Genomic DNA, 21,198 nt, shown 5'->3' on the forward strand with positions numbered 1-21,198 from the left:
CCCAGCCACGCAGAGAACCACCAGTGAAAACAAAGCTACCTTCATGGTGACAAAACTAAATGAGGAGAGAAGTGAGAGGCAGAGAAAGTCAGGAAGAGAAGAGAAAAAAACTGCAATTGTGGAGAATGTCTTACACTTACAATACAGGGGTTCGTTTATATTTCTAAATAACTGTTATATTTCTGTAAATGTATTACACATTCAGTAAGCTAGACACAAGAATGCATGTATTAAGTAGAAATGTATAGTTGGAACAGAATACTGGAAGGGTATATTTTGAAAACTATCTTACCTTGTGAATGGATATTCTTCAGTGAGAGATGCAGGCTTTTTGTGAATTGCTGCAAGACATTGGTCCTTTTATACAGTTTCTCAGAGGTGATTTGTGGCAACACCGGCATATCAACAGGAATAACACCTTAGTTCCACTACATTAGGGCAATAATATACACATACTTCCGATAAGCAAGCTTTCTAATAAATTCAAAACTGAGTAAAATAATAGGATGTTTAAAATTGTTCCCTAGATTGGAGGTAACTACCCTTAATATGATCAGTGGAAACCTTTCTGGGCTATTAGGCTAATCTGAATGGTGCTAGATGGGAAACAATTGAGACGTGAACAGCTTAATGGTCACACTAGAAGATAAGGGAATGAAGTAAAAGGTGAATGTTTTCAATGCTGTAACCTGTTTTGGGTTACGTGTAGCTAAACTTAAATCTAAAATGGTCCTTGAGATCGCAAAACATGATTTGTCTTACATATGAACGATGGTGTAATGGTAAATATGCTAATGCTGTTACTGTTTTTTTTTATTCATCATGGTCATTTTAGGTTGCTGAAGGCGTGACAAGGTTAAACCCACCTATCAAATGAAATTGTATTTGTCACATACTTTGTTAACAACAGGTGTAAACTAATAGTGAAATGCTTACTTACGGGCCCTTCCTAACAATGCAGAAAGAAAAAAAATGTAAATAATATGCATCACAGAGAAAGCAGAAAACACCAACACATCCCCGTCGTCTATACCTTGCCGGCCGAACGTCAACTAAGCCCTCGTATTCATCCCTAAAAGCAAAAACATGGAAATGTTTATGAGTACAGGATAAAGAGCACACAGGTGTGACATATTGGTGATGGAAGAGAATCACCTGACCAGTGGCGATTTTAGCATGTAAATCTTGGTGTGGCAAACTTTAAAAAAATGCTTTTAGACACATCCCAGCAAATCCACTACATAACACAACACAACCCTAAACAATGCATTAATTGGACTATAAGGGTGACAAACGGTGCCCACTAACTGTTAGGGCCTACATAAAGCTGTCCCAACAACAAAGTCCCAACAGCAGTTCCAACACCTTACCACTGTTACACCTGGCTATCAGCGGAGCCTTGTCTGGCAGAAAAACATTTTATTGAGCCTCATTTACTGCCTTAAAAAAAAACATAGCTGATATGGTTTACTTGCTTAAACAAATGTGGTTTCTACTGAGATGTACAAATGATGGCATAAGGGGACGACAATACATAATTTTGGTTAAGACATTATTGATCGAGCTAGGATGGACATAGTCAATATACCTATTTGTTCAGCACTTTTGAAATGTACAGCGACAGAATTCAGAACTTAGACCATTCTTACAGTATTCTCCCTGTACACCAAGTCAGAACCGTACGATAAATAAAGGGAGCATATTTTGTTTTAATTTTGGTAGATGTTATTTACAATAATCTTTAAGGGTGCCATTAATTGTGAAACCTTGATTTGGAGGACATTGATTTTTAATTAAATCAATAAATTATTTTGTTTGGTTCCGTTGAAACATTAATAATGTACAGTATTTGTCACATGTTGGTATTTTGAGTTTCTCTCTATTATTATATTGTTTATATTTTTTAAGTATTGCTCGTGCATTGGCAGTCAGGGGTGCCAGTAATTTTGGAGACCACTGTAAGCAGACAATGAAAGCTCTTACAATATTCAATGATAACATTTCTCTGAAACAGGCTATAGGCTACATTTGCACCAACAAGTCCAAACAGTAGGCCAAATTATGAGGGGAAAGGGGACCAAATTATTAGGGTAAGGCACATGGGCTATGAACAGCTTACTACACAACATACACTTAGTATACATAGCTCCCTGGCATAGTACATAATTTATGCAGCAATAAACAACACATTTTTGGACTCATCTTGTTGTGCTGTGCTCACTTGAAAAGGAAGGTGGCGCGGCGGTCCTTCATGGGCAAATTTTGTCTTCAAACTTTGTCATCAAAGTCTGGCATTCTCTGGATTTATGGTGCTTTCAAGAAAATTGGGAGAAAAAAAAAACAGGTTTAATCATGACGTTAGTAACCTTCAAGTCGGAGCTCTAGAAAGAAGGCAGAGTTCCCGATTTGGATGACAGTTCAAAATGTATTTTCCCAGTCGGAGGTCATTTTTTTCAAAGTTCCCAGTTGTCTTGAACTCACTGAAGTCTGATATTTCCCAGTTCAGAGTTTCCAGATGTTTTGAAAGCAGCAGAAATCATGTTGGATTGACAACATGGCCAATTGTATATGTTTATTCTTTGGAAAAGAGATCTTTAAGCCCAGACTTGGACCACACATCAACTCCACTGAATAGCTGGCTAGTGATTGCTTTGCAATGCTTGCAGCTAGCCACTGATTCCTTCCAAACCACTTATTGTTGAACTTGCTATTTACAACTTGTTGTGTAATGTTTATGTCCAATGGTCGATGAGCACCGATAAGTTTTATCTATAATTTCTCTTCAAAAATTTGCCAGTAGACTTGATTCATGATGATAACTGCTAGCTCACTAGTTAAGATTTTGAAAGTATGATGTTTACATGATCAGTCAAATCAAAGCTAATGTAGATATAAAGTGATTTGACATAATTTTTATCTGTGGCCAATGACCTTGAGGCTTCTTGGATGGGCACTTCTAATGTAACTCTATGGCTACACCAAAGGGGCTTGAACTCTTGAGCTCTCCCGTAGATTTTGTGGTGACATAGTTTCCCATGAGTGAAAGAACACTGAGCCAATGACAGCGCAACTACAGAACATTACCAACCCCTTCGCTCCGTATTTTCTGCTGGCTGTCCCACCACCACAGAAAGCACTGAGCTAGGCTGAAAAGCCTACATTTTGGAGCTGCCTTTCTCAAGAAAGCAAAAAAGAGACCATGTTTGTATGCGGCTTTATTAACTCAATAATTGTTTTATTTTTTACATTGTTTGCAAACTGATATGTGACACGTATTAATGCCAAAATAACATGCAAAACAGGCAACATTATATTTTTTGCTCAACAGGTCAGGCAGGTGGGGCTCTACCTGCCCTGAATGACAGGTCGCCACTGCACCTGACCCACTTGCCATGCAAGAACATGTTTGCTACAGTCACAGTATGGGTAGAGGTTTTAAAACGTACAGTTGAAGTCTGAAGATTACATACACTTAGGTTTGAGTCATTAAAACTCATTTTTCAACCACTCCACAAATTTCTTGTTAACAAACTATAGTTTTGGAAAGTCGGTTAGGACATCTACTTTGTGCATGACACAAGTAATTTTTCCAACAATTGTTTACAGACAGATTATTTCACTTATAATTCACTATCACAATTCCAGTGGGTCAGAAGTTTACATACACTAAGTTGACTGTGCCTTTAAACAGCTTTGAAAATTCCAGAAAATGATGTCATGGCGTTAGAAGCTTCTGATAGGCTAATTGACATTATTTGAGTCAATTGGAGGTGTACCTCTGGATGTATTTCAAGGCCTACCTTCAAACTCAGTGCCTCTTTACTTGACATCATGGGAAAATCAAAAGAAATCAGCCAAGACCTCAGAAAAAAAATGGTAAACCTCCACAAGTCTTGTTCATCCTTGCGAGCAATTTCCAAACGCCTGAAGGTACCATGCTCATCTGTACAAACAATAGCACGCAAGTATAAACACCATGGGACCATGCAGCCCTTATACTGCTCAGGAAGGAGACGAGTTCTGTCTCCTAGAGATGTATGTACTATGGTGCGAAAAGTGCAAATCAATCTCAGAACAACAGCAAAGGACCATGTGAAGATGCTGGAGGAAACAGGTACAAAAGTATCTATATCCATAGTAAAACGAGTCCTTTATTGACATAACCTGAAAGGCCGCTCAGCAAGGAAGAAGCCACTGCTCCAAAACCGCCATAAAAAAGCCAGACTACAGTTTGCAACTGCACATTAGGACAAAGAATGTACTTTTTGGAGAAATGTCCTCTGGCCTGATGAAACAAAAATGAAGCACAAGGGTGGCAGCATCATGTTGTGGGGGTGCTTTGCTGCAGGAGGGATTGGTGAACTTCACAAAATAGACCTCATCATGTGGAAGGAAAATGATGTGGATATATTGAAACAACATCTCAAGACATCAGTTAAATAAAGTTAAATCTTGGTCGCAAATGGGTCTATCAAATGGACAATGACCTCAAGCATACTTCCAAAGTTGTGGCAAAATGGCTTAAGGACAACAAATTCAAGGTATTGGAGTGGCCATCACAAAGCCCTGACCTCAATCCTATAGACAATCTGTGGGCATAGCAGAAAAAATAGTGTGCGAGCAAGGAGACCTACAAACCTGACTCAGTTACACCAGCTCTGTCAGGAGGAATGGGCCAAAATTCACCCAACTTATTGTGGAAGGCTACCTGAAACGTTTGAACCAAGTTAAACAATTTAAAGGTAACGCTACCCAAATACTAAATGAGTATGTAAACTTCTGACCCACTGGGAATGTGATGAAAGAAATAAAAGATGAAATAAATCATTCGCTCTACTATTATCCTGACATTTCACATTTTTTAAATAAAGTGGTGATCCTAACTGCCCTAAGACAGGGAATTCTTACTAGGATTAAATGTTAGGAATTGTGAAAAACTGAGTTTAAATGTATTTGGCTAAGGTGTACGTAAACTTCTGACTTAAACTGAACTGACGGTATTCGTAGAACCATAGTTACATTCGTAACTTCCGTTATGGTATGGGCAGGAAAGCGTTCCGGACAACGAACACATTGCATTTTAGCTATGGCAATTTGAAAGCACAGAAATACCATGACGAGATCCTGAGGCCCATTTCTTTTAAAGGTATCTGTGACCAAGAGACCAGTCAAAAGTTTGGACACCTACTTATTCAAGTTTTTTTTGTTTGTGCTATTTTCTACATTGTATAAGAATAGTGAAGACAAACTATGAAATGACACATGTAGTAACCAAAAAAGTTACATCTAAATATATTTTATATTTGAGATTCTTGAAAGTAGCCACCCTTTGCCTTGATGACAGCTTTGCACACTCATGGCATTCTCTCCAACAGCTTCACCTGTAATGCTTTTCCGAAAGTCTTGAAGTTCCCACAAATGCAGCTTTTCCTTCACTCTGTGGTCCAACTCATCCCAAACCATCTCAATTGGGTTGAGGTCAAGTGATTGTGGAGGCCAGGTCATCTGATGCAGCACTCCATCATTCCCCTTCCTGGTCAAATAGCCTTTACACAGCCTTGAGCTGTGTTGGGTCATTGTCCTGTTGGAAAACAAATGATAGTCCCACTAAGCACAAACCAGATGGGATGGTGTATCACTGCAGAATGCGGTGGTAACCATGCTGGTTAAGTGTGTCTTAAATTCTAAATAAATCAGTGTCACAAGCAAAGCACCCCTACACCATCTCCTCCTCCATGCTCCACTGTGGGAATCACACATGCGGAGATCATCCGTTCATCTACTCTGCGTCTCACAAAGACATTGCGGTTGGAACCAAAAATCTCAAATTTGGACTCATCAGACCAAAGGACAGATGTCCACCAGTCTAATGTCCATTGCTCATGTTTCTTGGCGAGTCTCTTCTTATTGGTGTCCTTTAGCTGCGGTTTCTTTGCAGCAATTCGACCATGAAGGCCTGATTCACACAGTTTCCTCTGAACAGTTGATGTTGACATGCGCCTGTTACTTGAACTCTGTGAAGCTTTTATTTGGGCTGCAATCTGAGGAGCAGTTACAGTGCCTTGCGAAAGTATTCGGCCCCCTTGAACTTTGCGACCTTTTGCCACATTTCAGGCTTCAAACATAAAGATATAAAACTGTATTTTTTTGTGAAGAATCAACAAGTGGGACACAATCATGAAGTGGAACGACATTTATTGGATATTTCAAACTTTTTTTACAAATCAAAAACGGAAAAATTGGGCGTGCAAAATTATTCAGCCCCCTTAAGTTAATACTTTATAGCGCCACCTTTTGCTGCGATTACAGCTGTAAGTCGCTTGGGGTATGTCTCCATCAGTTTTGCACATCGAGAGACTGACATTTTTTTCCATTCCTCCTTGCAAAACAGCTCGAGCTCAGTGAGGTTGGATGGAGAGCATTTGTGAACAGCAGTATTCAGTTCTTTCCACAGATTCTCGATTGGATTCAGGTCTGGACTTTGACTTGGCCATTCTAACACCTGGATATGTTTATTTTTGAACCATTCCATTGTAGATTTTGCTTTATGTTTTGGATCATTGTCTTGTTGGAAGACAAATCTCCGTCCCAGTCTCAGGTCTTTAGCAGACTCCATCAGGTTCTTCCAGAATGGTCCTGTATTTGGCTCCATCCATCTTCCCATCAATTTTAACCATCTTCCCTGTCCCTGCTGAAGAAAAGCAGGCCCAAACCATGATGCTGCCACCACCATGTTTGACAGTGGGGATGGTGTGTTCAGGGTGATGAGCTGTGTTGCTTTTACGCCAAACATAACGTTTTGCATTGTTGCCAAAAAGTGTACATGATTCCATGTGTTATTTCATAGTTAATGTATTCACTACTATTCTACAATGTAGAAAATAGTAAAAATAAAGAAAAACCCAGGAATGAGTAGTTGTCCAAACATTTGACTAGTACTGTATGTATCCCAGTCATGTGAAACCCATAGATTAGGGACTAAAGAACTTCAATTGACTGATATCCTCATATGAATTGTAACTCAGTAAAATCTTTGAAATTGTTGAATGTTGCGTTGATATTTTTGTTCAGTATATATCAGGGGTGTCAAACTCGTTCCATGGAGGGCCAAGTGTCCACAGGTTTTTCCTTCCAATCAAGTCAATCCAGGTGACAGGGATTCATAAATCAAGTAAAAGGGAGGAGCTATGACCTGCAGACACTATGCTTTTCAAACTCATGAAAGACACACCCTCACTTTATGCCCTTGGGAGAATCTCCACGGACATATTTGTCATCGGTCCAAATGATTACCCAAGCAAGGGAAATTTGCAACTTAAGCCCCTCGCTTTAATGGCGTTAGCGAGTGTACAATTATGTTCACTTCTGTGCCTGAAAGGCCCCATAATTCAATTTGCGCTGTTTTGTCCATCCGCTAAGATGCCAGCCAAAACGTAAACGTCAATATGGAGTCAACATACAAGTTTAAGTAAAAACGCATGTAAATAAGTTACATTGTATTAATGCACAAACCCGTCTGGTAAATGTTCTTGTTTGGTTAGCTTTTGGAAGTTGTAGAAAACATTTTCCTTCAAAAGTTCCATCTGGACAGGCTAACAGTTGGCTAATTAATTGTCTAGCTATCATACATATATTGTAACGACCCTGGGTTTATGAGTGTTGAGTTCGACTGCCGCTCGAGCATGCTTTTGCTTTTCAGTCGATAGCGCGCTGGACATCGGGATGAGGGTTCGAGCCCTGCTGTTACATTACATTGGTGTCAGAAGTGGGATCGGACCTTGCATCCGCGACAGTGCGTGTGCTTGGCCAGTGAGCGCGTTCCTGTAAGACGTAAAGGACGCGCTCTTTGAAAGGAGGGAGTAGTCATTTAAGACTCAGGCTATCCCCTCAGGCCTCAAATTAAGTGGACACTTTTGATGACGTGTCATGACGTCAGATGAGTATACACTTACAGGGTAAGGGAGGAATTATTTTTAAATGGACCACCCTTGGCTGGAAATTCCCTCCTTCATCCACCTGTAACTGGTGGGCGCTTTGTGCTACAGTCAATTGTGGGCCTGTCTACTAATATTAAATAATTTAATATACACCTACTGTATGATAGCTAGCAAATATTAGCCTGCCTAGCTGGAACTTCTGAATGAATTTTCTACCAAAAGATAACCAAACATTAACTTTTTACGAGACGTGTTTGTGCAGTCATCTTCATTCGTAGCACAATTTTACTTATTTGCATTCATTTTTACTTACAATTGTATGTTGGCTTTTCCATTGATGTTTAAGTTTTCGCTGACTTTTCTTAATGGAAGTACAATCGTCGCGAATTGAATTATGGGAAGTATCAGGCCTCGAAGTGAACAAAATTGTACACTCGCAAAGCCGACTTACGTTGCAAACTTCCCTTGCTTGGCTAATCATTTGGACCGTCCACCAAGATGGCGACGTGGATTCTCCCAAGGGTATTAAGTGGACGAGGGTGTGTCTTTTATTAAGCGTTTCCAGCTCAATGCTCCCTTACTGAAGCTTTTCTGCAACTTCATTCTTCCCAAAACATAAACATTTGGCGTAATTACGCATGCGCAATAAAAAGTCTGCAAAATTGGAAAATTAACCAACTGACGTTAAAAGATGAAGGATAACACAAAATACCATGCTATTTGAAACTAAGATAACTTTTTTTCAGTGGGGTGTGTTACATAGGTCCTCTAAATCCCTATCGCATGCAGCGAGTCTGTGCTGCGACCCTTTTTCAGTACGCGACACAGTGACGTCACGCACAGATGCGCGCGGCTGTAAGAAAGCCATGTCAATCTGCACCCGTTCAACAGTCTAGATGTATTACTTCTAAACAAAATAGCTTTTTTGGCTTCTCATACTCTTACAATTGTGTTTTGATTCTTGCTTGAACAGTCGCTAAGATTATATTTGTTTATGATCTTGGCAAAATAACTATTTTGGATGCAGCAGTTGTTAGCTAGAATGCTAACGCTCATTGCTAGGCTGTAGCAAAGGCTAGCTGAAGAGCCATTTTATTGGTTGAAGTGTTGTTGTTTTTTGAAGTATAATGCGCTTAATTTCTGATGATGACCCAAACATTATATTAAGCAGCACATTTAATACAAGCCTTAAAATCCAAAAGAAGTGTGAAATGCATTCATATGCAACATGTAAATAGATGCTTTTTTTTCTGGCGTTCTATAAGAACTCCCCCCTGTTTTCCCACCAATTTGCGCTTATCGCCCTCGTGCGGCAATGTTTGCAAACACAGAAAGGAGTCTGTACTATAATGTTTTTCATCAATGCGTGCAGGACCAAAATGGAGGAAATGTCGAAGTGCTATCACTTGTTAAAGCACGAGCCACTCTAGCCAAACGATATCCCCGCGCGTCCTCGTGGCTTGCAATATAATTGGCTAACTACCAAACCTTCCTGCAGGACCATGAGGGTGTGCAAACTATATTTTTATACGATTGTGAAATAATAGACCATACGTAGCAAGCTAGTTAGCTAGCTAAATGCTAACTAGATTCTGGGAGAGTTTTTGTTAGCTTGTTTGTCCCGTACAGTTAGTAAGTTAGCTAGCTGAAATTGTGAATGTTTTTAGATGTCCAACTGGTAAAAATGAAGCTCAGCAGTCAGACGCAGTGCAGTATTATATGCGTCAGTCAGTTGTAGTAGCTAGTGTCGAGGTTGCCAGCAACATGGTGCCCAGCGTAGCTAGCTAGCACTTTTCGTCTGTTATTTAGACCCGTTAACTGTTATGTTGGTTTCAATACTGATAAACACTTCTTTCTGTTACAGGACGAAGTCTGATCCAGGCTCAATGAAACAGAAAATAGACTCAAATGACACTTGACTGCTTTGCAAGACAAGCAGTTATTCTGTCATGTTAGTTCAATAACACCTGCGTTTTATTAGCCATGACTATGAGATCAACTTTGTTTGCTAATGCAGGATTTAAGCTGGACACAGAGAAACTTGACTTTGACAAATCACAAGTGGGAACTGCAAACGTCGTGAATTCCATAACCATCAAGAGAGAATCCTGTGACTTTGTCATTGATGTCCATGACGTACATGGGGCAATCCACAAGACTGGAGGGGAGCTCCTCAGCAAAACAAAGCTCCTAGACCAGAATTACATCATTCGGACCCCAGTGGCTGCTCAAAATAAAGCGGAAGGGGCACTGGTTCAAGGCGACAATTGGGGAAGCACAGGGGTGCTGTCATCTTCCGTCAGACAAATGGGGGGTGAGGGAATCCCAATTAAAGGTAAACTCATTCTGAGTGACAGTATGGATAATACAGAGTTGGTTTCAAACAATAACTCCAAGGATGCTGGTACTGATGAGAGCACCAGAGGGGTCTCCCCTGGAGGAGTTGTCAACACTGCATCCATTGAGCTCAGCACAGAGGGCAAGTGGAGGAACATCAGGAAAACCCCTGCTAACCCCCACACACAGGCCACCTGCCTCCAGCAGATTCTCCTGCTTCAGCTGGACTTGATTGAACAACAGCAACAACAGCTGCAGTCCAAGGACAAGGAGATAGATGAGCTGAAAGCGGACAAGGAGACGGTATGCACAGTATCTGGAAGTGTCAAATTGTTTTTAGATGACAGTAAGTCTGTCATTTCTTTAGAACCAAATAATTTATAAAAACATGTCTGCATACACAGTTGCTGGCGCGTATTGAGCGTATGGAGCGCCGTTTGCAGCTGACGAGGAAAGACCCACGTGATAAGCGCCTATTTCAGCCCCTAGAGCCCTGGACCCCAGATAAAGAGGACCTGTGGGATCTAGAAGTGGGTGACAGCCCCCAGACACCCACCCCTAGGTCACTCCCCTTCAGCCGAGGAGACAAAGGCCTCAAAAGGTAACATCCCAAATACTACTCTGCATTCACTTCTCAGTCAAACTATCTTTCATTCACTAATCTCTCTGCTCTGCCCATGCAGGAAATTTTGCTTCCTGGACTCCAAAATCCAGAAGTCACGAGGGGGCAAAGGCTCCAAGTTCGCCCCCTCTAAGTCAGAGTGTGGAGCTGGCTCTCCCCATCAGAGGGAGCTGCGCAATAAAGAGACCCCGGAGAAGACCGGGTTTGGTCGGTCAGTGGTAGAGGGGGGTACTCTGCAATCGAGCAATGAGGACCCGGAGCTCACCGCTCGGATGGAGGAGCTCCCTTTCATGTCGACTACTGAGATGTACCTGTGTCGTTGGCATCAGCCTCCCCCCTCCCCCCAGCGCGAGCCATCCCCATCCCCAAAGAAAGAGGAGGTTGTGGCCAGTGAGTAGACCCACCACACAAGCCAGTTGTTCAGTTCTAAGTGTAAAGCTGTGTAGTATTGCTTCACAATGAAGAATAATAAAGTAGAATCCAAGTAGAGTCATAATTAGGCTTATGTCTCTTACAGAAAGGTATGTGAACCCTTTGAAAATACCTGGATTTCTGCATAAATTGGTTATCAAATTTGATCTGATCTTCATCTAGGTCACAACAATAGACAAACACAGTCAGCTTAAACTAATAACACACAAACAATTATACTTTTCCACCCAACACTGAATGTTTACACAGTGTGTTCAATAAAGACATGAAAACGTATGTGAACCCTTGGATTTAATAACTAGTTGACTCTCCTTTGGCAACAAACTCAACCAAACGTTTTCTGCAGTTGCGGATTAGACCTGAATAACAGTCAGGAGGAATTTTTGACCATTCATCTTTATAAAACTGTTTCAGGTCAGCAAAATTCTTAGGATGTCTGGTGTGAACCGCTCTCGAGGTCATGCCACAACATTTTAAATCGGGTTGAGGTCAGGACTGACTGGGCCACTCCAGAAGGTGCATTTTCTTCTGTTGAAGCCATTCTGTTGTTGATTTGCTTCTGTATCCTGTTGCAACAACTAACTTCTGTTGAGCTTCAATTGGTGGACAGATAGCCTTGGGTGTTCCTTCCAAACAACTCAACTTTAGTTTAATCTGTCCACAGAATATTTTGCCAGAAGCGGTGTGGAACATTCAGGTGCTCTTTTGCAAACTTCAGACATGCAGCAATTTTTTTTTTTGGACAGCAGTGGCTTCTTCCGTGGTGTCTTCCCATGAAAACCATTCTTGTTTAGTGTTTCACGTATCGTAGACTCGTCAACAGAGATGTTAGAATGTTCCAGAGTTTTCTGTAGGTCTTTTGCTGACACTCTAGGATTCTTCTTAAACTCATTGAGCATTCTGTGCTGTGCTCTTGCAGTCATCCTTGCAGGACGGCGACTCCTATGGAGAGTAGCAACAGTGCTGAATTTTCTCCATTTATAGACAATTTGTCTTACCGTGGACTGATGAACATCAAGGCTTTTAGAGATACTTTTGTAACTCTTTCCAGCTTTATGCAAGTAAACAATTCTTAATCTTAGGTCTTCTGATATATTTTGTTTGAGGCATGGTTCACATCAGGCAATGCTTCTTGTGAATGGAAAACTCCCCAAAAAAATTATAGGGCAAGGCAGCTCTAACCAACATTTCCAATCTCGTCTTATTGATTGGGCTCTAGGTTAGCTGACCCCTGACTCCAATTAGCTTTTGGAGAAGTCATTAGCTTAGGGGTTGACATACTTTTTCGACCTACACTGTGAATTGTTTAAATTATGTATTCAATATAGACAAGAAAAATACAATAATTTGTGTGTTATTAGTTTAAGGACACTGTCTATTGTTGTGACTTAGATGAAGATCAGATCAAATTTGATGACCAATTTATGCAGAAATCCTGGTAATTCCAAAGGGTTCACATACTTTTTCTTGCCACTCTATACACTGTTCTGTCTTCCAGTCCCCTCTTGGAGGGAAAACATTATGGAGCCCTTGGATGAGGAAGCTGCCAGTGTCATCCCAGAGGTGAGAGAGGAGAGCACACAGGCTATACAATTACAGAATTGTATAGAGATAAAGTCAAAAATAAAGTAATACCACACAATATTCACCTCGTCATTTGTCCATGCAAAAGGTCCTTAACCACATCAACCATGTTTTTGTGTTATTATACCAAGATGTTGGACGACAGTGTCTTTTTGAAGCGCCATGCGAAGCTGGAGTTGGATGAGAAGAGGAGAAAAAGGTACAAATGGGTTTTTACGACTTTGAAGATACTCTCAATGCCTCATGAACCATCTTTATCCTCACGCACTAAGGCTCCTTTTGTGTTTTTGTGTAATTCAATCTTGATTTACTACATTGAGCCACCAGCGTTTTCATCCTTTCCTTGCGCTCTCATCTTCCCTCCGTAACTGTCCTGTTTTTTTGTAGATGGGACATTCAGCGTATCCGCGAGCAGCGCATGTTTCAGCGTCTGCAGCAGCGCATGAACAAGAAGAAGGGGATCCAGGAAAGTGAGCCAGAGGTCTCGTCGTTTTACCCGGACACTGAAGATGGTATGACTGGCCACTTCATCTGCTGTGTAAACATGTTGTTTTCTTCTCAGAACCATGAAGTTGCATCACCTTTAATACTGTTAATTTAGTTGCAAAAGTTTTCCGAGCGATGTTTTCATTGCGCAGACACTCTTGATTCCTTTTCTTTCCCTTCTCTAGTCGAGTCCATAATCATCACCCCTTTCCTGCCTGTGGTGGCCTTTGGCCGGCCATTGCCGAAGCTCACTCAACAGTAAGTCTTTGTATTTATGATTTCCACCACCAGTAGTTCTCTCTCTCGCTCTCCCTCTCCCTTTCTCTCTCGCTCTCCCTCTCCCTTTCTCTCTCGCTCTCTCTCTCTCTGCAACACTTGTTGTAGTTTCAGTTCAACATGCCGGAATCATCTTATCATGGCACCCTTTTCCAAGCACCTGGTCCAAACACACACAGATGCATAGATGTATTTTTCATGCAAAGGATATAGGTTGTGATGTACCATTCATATGCAGAGATGTTATTTGTTTGTCTTTTTGTTGTTGTCAGGTTTTGACATTTTCCTATAGGTTGACTTTTCTGTTCGGCTTTTCGCTGGACATTTCTTTGTACAGTGAGTTAGGGGATAAGTTAGGAATGTAAATCATTACGCCCACTAGCTTGAGTTCATCCATTACTATGCATAATTTATTTTTCAAGATGGTACCATGGTGCAGGTGGCGGGGCAGGGCGAGTTTCACAGAAAGACCTTTCATCAAAATGCAAGTATTTATTCTTCCCCATAAGTATGTCTTTAAGTTAAGTAAACTGAACATTTGTCACCCAAAACACTCGTCTCAAAGTCAATAATTTTCTTGCCTATTCTTTCCTCTGTTCTTTAAAGAAGATGATTTACAAAAACAGGTTAATATGAATGCACACTGGTGTAAATTCAAAAAGGGTCTCATGAATGATTACTAATGCCATTTTGAAGACATGGTGAGGGACTTAACATAGAATCTGAAGGGGTAAATATTGACACTGGATATTTAAATACCAGTAGTTTTGCTAATCCTTTAAAGAGAATTCACAAAGACAAAAAAAACAATAATGCATTTTCCTAGATAAGAAATGTTATACATTTGTCAATTCCAACAGTCATTAATATTATTATTAACATGTCTGCATGCTGAAAACAATTTACACATGATGTGCCAATTGAATGATAACCCAATGTGAAATGCTTTTCAAGTTACAGGGGTCCTATTTTCCCGGTGACCTTCCCCTTTCCCTGATTTCTCCAGGCAACTTTTCAATTGCTGAAATGTGTCTTCCTCTGTAGGAACTTTGACCTGCCTTGGCTTGACGAGCGAAGCCGCTGCCGCATTGAGGTGCCCAAGAAACACACACCACACCGGACCTGTCGGAAGTGAGGTGGTATCTGCGTGTGTCATGCAAGAGAGAGAGAGCGCACCCTTCCTTTCCCAGATGTGAAAAGTTTCATTTTGTGGGTTTAGGCCGTCAGTGGTGTAGCAGGCACCTCTCAGTAGTCTGTGGAAAAGTAAACCACTGTCTTCCCGTGTGGTTACTTGCCAGCTGGCCTGGAGACGGAGCTGCTGGAGATAAAGAAAATGGCTACCAAATTGGTTAGCTATGGTAAATTTGGTGCCCAATCTACTCAAAAGAAATGAAAAGTTGCCCCCCCCCCCTTAGATAACAGATCCCCTACTAACAACTTTGTGATTATAAGGTAAAACACAACTGTTACTTAATGTCTGTAGTAAGTAACTATTTAGTAATAAGCATGTTCTGTGAAGCAAACCTGGGGAGCACAAACATTTCCCAAATGTTTTGGAATTCGGTGTAATGTAATACTTAATTACTGCATCATCACTAAAATGTGTAACTTTTGATTATTACTACATTGTTACATAGTTGTCAACCTGATTTAACTTGGGGACTGTGATCTAAAGGGTAAGAGAAGTGATATTTTCCATTTGACTGAATGTCAGTGCTTGAATTGTACAATATGCACATTGCTATAACTAACCCTGTATGCTGGAAGCTCCATTGGCATTTACATGCTCGGTGTTTTGCTTAGATTGAAACTGAACTATTTTCCCTGTCTGTGTATTAACTGTAATAATATTTCCTTGTGTGGACACCGCTTCAAGCGAAAGGTTTTATTATTGTGCACTAAAGTGTGGATATATGTTTGATCCTCACTCTGCATGTATGTTTAATCACAAATGCAGTAAATATGAGAAATGAATGATTGTCCATACTTTGCATCATGAAGAGAAGTTGGTTGTTTAAATGAGTACTTGGCAGAAAAAAGTCAAATTTATTTGAGAACCATGGGTCTTCTACAGTATGCTTATCATGCGAGTCTGCATGGTCTTTTTTGAGGTGACAACTCTTCCAAGCGTTATCAACTATCAGCATGGTAGATCTGTAAATGAAACATTTCCTCTGAGTACAATTCCGAGAAGAGTAATATCTGATTTAATTTCGAAAGCATGACTCTGGCTGCATTATTCATACAGCACTGCTTTGTTTAGACAACTGCCTTGTTTCTAGAACATCGTCGGAGAGGAATTTCTTCTCTGTGAGAAATTTGCTCGTGTTTTTCATTTTAGGATGTCTTTTCCCCCATGACATCACAAATTGCAGTAGACAACTGAGATGGATATCAGTTTGGAAAACATGGGTTGGCATTAGAGTAGCCTAATCAGCTAGAGTGCTCAAACTTAAAGCTGGGTATTTTCCTTCTCTTAAATGCTAGCTATATCTAACGATATTGGCATCGAGCACCTGGCGATGTTAGGCTTGTGTTCTGTCATGTGTTATCGCGTCAACATTTGTACTTTTGGCTCGATGGCTCCCTGGCTCTCCGACGCTACAGACCACACAATACAGACTGGTTTTGAAATAATGCGAAATTGTTCTTCTGTACATAGCTTTCAGGAACAAATGTTGTAAATATGAAATACATGGCTTATTTTTGTATTATTTAAATATTTGTGTTGTACATTCAATATTGTTCTATGATAATTGATTGTATGTTGACAAAATCATTTACAAAAGTTTGTTTTGGAATAAAAATAAAAATTGAGTTTAGTCTTCAATTCTCTTTCGTAGATTGACGAGTTCTGAAATTGATAATGGTAGGCCATATCCATGAGGAGAGAACTCAGGTTCCCCCAATTGTATTTTATTTATCCGTTTTACCAGGTAAATTGACTGGGAACACGTTCTCATTTGCAGCAACGACATGGGGAATAGTTACAGGGGAGAGGAGGATTAATGAGCCAATTGTAAACTGGGGATTATTAGGTGACCGTGATGGTTTGAGGACCAGATTGAGAATTTAGCCAGGACACCGGGGTTAACACCCCTACTCTTACGTTAAGTTCCATGGGATCTTTAATGACCTCAGAGAGTCAGGACACCCGTTTAACGTCCCTTCCGAAAGACGGCACCCTACACAGGGCAGTGTCCCCAATCACTGCCCTGGGGGATTTGGGATATGTTTTTATTAGACCAGAGGAAAGAGTTCCTCATACTGGCCTTCCAACACCACTTCTAGCAGCATCTGGTCTCCCATCCAGGAACAACCCTGCTTAGCTTCAGAAGCAAGCCAGCAGTGGTAAATGCGTAAATGTTACACACCATGAAACAAGGCAGCAGCTATGTGAATCTTAAAAAACCTATACGCAAGGTTAAACCGTGGGAGTTTAGTGTATTACCACGACATAAATGAGATTGACCTTGTTAGCCAAATGTAGTCATGGGGGTTAGGGAATCTAAATTAGCACATTTTTCTTTATTGAAGACAGACCCCTTACTGTCAAATGTAAAAAAAAAATGTTTATTGAATAAAGGCAAAATAGGAATTTCTTATACAAACCACCACACCTTCCATCACCCTTTCGATAAATATTACATTGATTATCATGACAACTCAATGACTACAGTCCTAGGATAAAAAAGGCTATTTCAGTTTTACCAGGCACCATCAAGTGAGTGCCCCCTTTTTGGACATTTGACATGGAGAAAAATTTGCCAAACAATAGACATATTTGACCCCACTTAAGTATTTTTGTTGAAACCATTTAACTCACAAAAGGACGTTACGATAATGGTATTGTTGAAACCTCTGAATCCTTATGTTATTCAAAGTCTCCAAGTAAATAAAAAGCTAGCAAGTAACAAACAGTAAAACCATTACTAAATCATGTTAATGTTATCTGGCAATGTGTACTGTATGCCTGCACACCACTAAAAGTTGACATTATGTACAAATGTAATGATACTTGTACATCAAATATACAAAATGTTTACTTTAATAGGATGGTCTAATGATTTTAAAGTGAATATAGTGTTCAATTTACCCAAGGAGTGTAATGCATGCCTCTGGGTGTATTTAAACGGCATTAAAATATACCCCCTAAAGAGAATGCTTCATATTTTTAAGAGAACAATTGTATGGATAATGATTCTGATCCGTCATTGATTAAAGATAACATACTGCAAGCGAAAAAATAATACCTGCAACAAAAAAGCTTATATACCATAACAGAGTTCTCACTGAAAACCTCCAGTGTTCCTCCACTTCTGTTACCCAAATAAATGTATGTACAGAGATTTGAGTTGCTGAGTACATGTGTATCTGTATTAAACGCCAGGCTGCCAAAGTGCTGTTGCGTGCCAGTTTTTCCACACTCAGTCTCTCCTGAGGTTATTCAGTCTCTCCTCAAGGTCAGCATCTGCATCTGCCAGGGCTGGCTGGGGTTCAGCTTTCTTCCCACCTGCTACGGAGAGGCTACCACCCGTGGATGGCAGATCTAAATGAACAGGAAGGAAATCAAATCAATCAGTATTCATAGGAATCTTGATGAAGAGACATCCAGCTTTATCACTACTACAACATTTTACTGAATGCAGTTGTCAATTTGACTAACTGCAAGCGCAATAACTTGACTGTGTTCCTTACTTGAGAGTTCGTCAGAGAGATTGAGGCCCAGCTCGTCCAACACTTGGGACACAACAGCATCACTAAATAAAACAGTGAGAGAGTTAGTGTTTCCATAGATTTACCAGCTAACATAAGTATGCCAAAAAATATGACATTCACAAATCACGATGTGATCAAATTGAGGTAGTACTGGCTTTGGTTTTGAGATTTAAATGATTTGGCCGGAGATTTGCGTCATGAACCCCCTACCTCTCTTCTTCATCATCCTCATCACCCATGGCATCGTCTATGGCATCATTCATCATCTCCTCCTTCATGTCCATGATCTCACTCTGTCGTTCAAACTCCATCATGATCTTCTGAATCTGTGGCAACTTCATCTGTGTAGGGGAAGTGAACATATGATGTAAGCCAATAGAATGTATTGGCACAATTCACTGATAACAAGAATGACTACAGACATTTTGGGTTATTAATAGTGTTTTACAGTTCTACTGGCAAGTTATCTTAAACAGAATTGGATTGTGTTCAACAGGAATCAATCAAATGATACAATGAAACGATCACCTGTCTGTTCATGGTAGCCATTGCTTTGGTAACACCTTTCATCGCTTGTGCCATGCTGTTGTTTGACTTTAGAGTCTGGATCTTCAGGCTGACTGCTTGGATATTTGCCTTCATCATAATGAATTTCTTCACATAGTGCCTTGTACGAACCAAGTCCTTCGCCATGATCTTCACAGCATCCTGTAATGGTAACAGAGGAGTGAGAATATATATATTTTTTAAGCATCAAGACTTTTCACCTTCACAGCATCTTATCTTTGCCCTCCTTATTCTCTCACCATCTGTCCCTGTTTGGCCATTTTCTTAATGTCAGCTATGATTTTCTTCTCCTGCTGCTCCAGTCTTTGTCGCTCTCTGTCCAGATCTCTCATGGCCCGAGTCAGTGCCCTCTGGTTTTGCCTCAACATCTCCTCCGGGGTCTTCCTCTTCCCAAACAAGAACTCCATCTAAGAAACAAAAACAGGAAATACAAAACAATCCAAATTTAACTCTCTCGTCAGTCATTATTACTTACAATGTGCCAGTTTTTCCCTGAAGAGGCACACATTTTAGATATGTTTTATGCATACGTTTTGTTTGCACCTAAACAACTTCTTGTTTATAGCTAACGTAGATAATATACATTTACTGTAGCTAGATAGCTGGACCCTGATTTAACTGCTTTTTAACATTCAAGATTAAAGGACAATTCCGCCACTTTTCAACCTCATATTCATCATCTCTAGCACCATGCCAGTGTCTACATATGTGTAAATGGGCGGCAGGTAACCGAAAGGTTGCTGGATCGAATCCCCGAGTTGACAAAGTAAAAATCTGTCGTTCTGCACCTAAGCAAGGCAGTTAACCCACTGTTCCCCGGTAGGCCGTCACTGTAAATAACAAAGGTTAACTGACTTGCCTAGTTAACCTTTAATTAAATTAAACACATTTTAAAATGGCCCGTTTTTATGGTCTGTGGTTAAAAAAATAAGGCCTTAAATGCTTCTCTGTGACATGGTAGAATTAAGTGCTTTCAAGACAATTGGGAACTCAAAAAATATATAAAAAAATATTAAGCAGGTCAAATCATGACTTCGGTGATTTTCAGGTCGTTAAGTGAAAGCTCTAATAAGATGCCCAAGTTTCCAACTTGGATGACCGTTCAAAACTATTTTTTCCCAGTAGGAGTTCGTTTTCTCCCTTGAGTTTCCAACTTCTCTTGAACGCACTGAAGTCGGAGATTTCCGAGTTGTTTTAACGGGACATCTTTCAAGAGCTCCAACTTTCCGACCTGAAGATCGCTGTGGTCATGATTTTACCTATTCCCCCCCCTCTTGAAAGCACCATTAAAGTTAATTGACAAAACCTGCAACGAGTTTCTAGCCATTGGGAGGATCTTTTCTTGCTCCACATGTCACCACGAATCTCATTTGGTGTTTTTAATGCTGCGTTCAAAACAACTGGGAACTCGGGGAAAAAACGAGCTCCGATTGGGAAAATCTATTTGAAGGGTTGTCCAACTCGGGCCTCTTTCTAGAGCTCCGACTTTCCGACCTGAAGAACACTGACGTCATGATTTGACCTCATATCCGAGTTACCAGTTGTTTTTAACAGGGCAATAGTCTTTGAAAATAATGTTGTAACTTTCAATGTCAACTGGTAGAACTTATTTATTTTTCCCAAGAGAAATGCGCCGTTTTCACATATGTAGACATTGTTATTCTGCAGTAGATAATGAAAATGAGGTAAAAGTTGTGAAATTGCGCTTTAAGGTTATTGATCGGAGTATAATAATTTAACTGGCATATAAATCGACTGATTACGTTACTCTGGTGAGTAGACGTTTAAACCAGAGTACTGTCTTTGTTTAAACTATAATGCTAGTTTAGTAGCTAGCAATCTAGCTAACATTAGCTGCTAGAAGCTAAGAAGTTGAGTCATAGTAACAAATTAAATGTGTTGGTCACATGCTTAGTTATTCCATGTTAGCTTACCGTGTATGAGGTCTTTCGTGTGGCTGTTTATGTCACGATAATGACAATTGCAAATGAAAATACTGTTTGAGAGGTCTTCAAATGTTTTAATTCGGGAATAGTCTACCTATTTGTTTTCTTTCACATACTTCCGCATAAAGATATCTCCACTTCTATCCCAGCAGGATGTGACGCAATAAAGATTTTTGAGTCATAAATGCTACTGGTTCGTTTGTTTTGAAGGGAGACTTTTTCCTTTTCTGTCCCGGTTAGGCAGTGTCCACTTAAGTCGTTAAATTACTAATATTCACTGCTGGGTAGTAAG

At 40.3% G+C, this 21,198-nt stretch overlaps 2 protein-coding genes across 3 annotated transcripts; one reads left to right on the forward strand and one right to left on the reverse strand.

The window, feature by feature from the left end:
- The first annotated feature begins 8,773 nt into the window (after positions 1-8,773).
- msl1b (MSL complex subunit 1b) lies at positions 8,774-16,491 on the forward strand. Of its 2 annotated transcripts, XM_020453579.2 has the most exons (10): positions 8,777-9,445; positions 9,802-10,577; positions 10,679-10,875; positions 10,958-11,286; positions 12,827-12,891; positions 13,044-13,111; positions 13,300-13,424; positions 13,584-13,656; positions 14,097-14,158; positions 14,719-16,491. In XM_020453579.2, coding segments are annotated over exons 2-10 (1,578 nt in total). In that variant the 5' UTR covers positions 8,777-9,445; positions 9,802-9,920; the 3' UTR covers positions 14,721-16,491. The 2 variants fall into 2 exon arrangements, with proteins under 2 accessions (XP_020309167.1, XP_020309168.1); XM_020453578.2 differs by lacking the exon at positions 14,097-14,158 and having other exon boundaries at positions 8,774-9,445.
- Positions 16,492-17,226: 735 nt separating this feature from the next.
- On the reverse strand, positions 17,227-21,066 carry chmp2a (charged multivesicular body protein 2A). Its single transcript, XM_020454206.2, has 6 exons — positions 20,895-21,066; positions 19,200-19,367; positions 18,922-19,101; positions 18,604-18,734; positions 18,373-18,434; positions 17,227-18,223 (listed from the first exon to the last, which is right to left on the reverse strand). The coding sequence occupies exons 2-6, from the start codon at positions 19,365-19,367 to the stop codon at positions 18,102-18,104; spliced, it is 663 nt and encodes a 220-aa protein (XP_020309795.1). The 5' UTR covers positions 20,895-21,066; the 3' UTR covers positions 17,227-18,101.
- Positions 21,067-21,198: the final 132 nt, after the last annotated feature.

Source organism: Oncorhynchus kisutch, linkage group LG20 (assembly GCF_002021735.2).
Source record: "Oncorhynchus kisutch isolate 150728-3 linkage group LG20, Okis_V2, whole genome shotgun sequence".
In the NCBI taxonomy this organism is placed as follows: Eukaryota; Metazoa; Chordata; class Actinopteri; order Salmoniformes; family Salmonidae; genus Oncorhynchus; species Oncorhynchus kisutch.

What these genes read in the sequence shown, in the direction of transcription:
- msl1b (XM_020453578.2), top strand. Translation starts at nt 9,921, where the DNA reads ATGACTATGAGATCAACTTTGTTTGCTAATGCAGGATTTAAGCTGGAC. An exon ending in TGAAAGCGGACAAGGAGACG is followed by an intron (nt 10,578 to 10,678) that starts GTATGCACAGTA and finishes CTGCATACACAG; the next exon opens with TTGCTGGCGCGTATTGAGCG. An exon ending in TTGCCGAAGCTCACTCAACA is followed by an intron (nt 13,657 to 14,718) that starts GTAAGTCTTTGT and finishes CTTCCTCTGTAG; the next exon opens with GAACTTTGACCTGCCTTGGC.
- chmp2a (XM_020454206.2), bottom strand. Translation starts at nt 19,367, where the DNA reads ATGGAGTTCTTGTTTGGGAAGAGGAAGACCCCGGAGGAGATGTTGAGG. An exon ending in TGGCCAAACAGGGACAGATG is followed by an intron (nt 19,102 to 19,199) that starts GTGAGAGAATAA and finishes TTACCATTACAG; the next exon opens with GATGCTGTGAAGATCATGGC. An exon ending in TCTCTCTGACGAACTCTCAA is followed by an intron (nt 18,224 to 18,372) that starts GTAAGGAACACA and finishes CTGTTCATTTAG; the next exon opens with ATCTGCCATCCACGGGTGGT.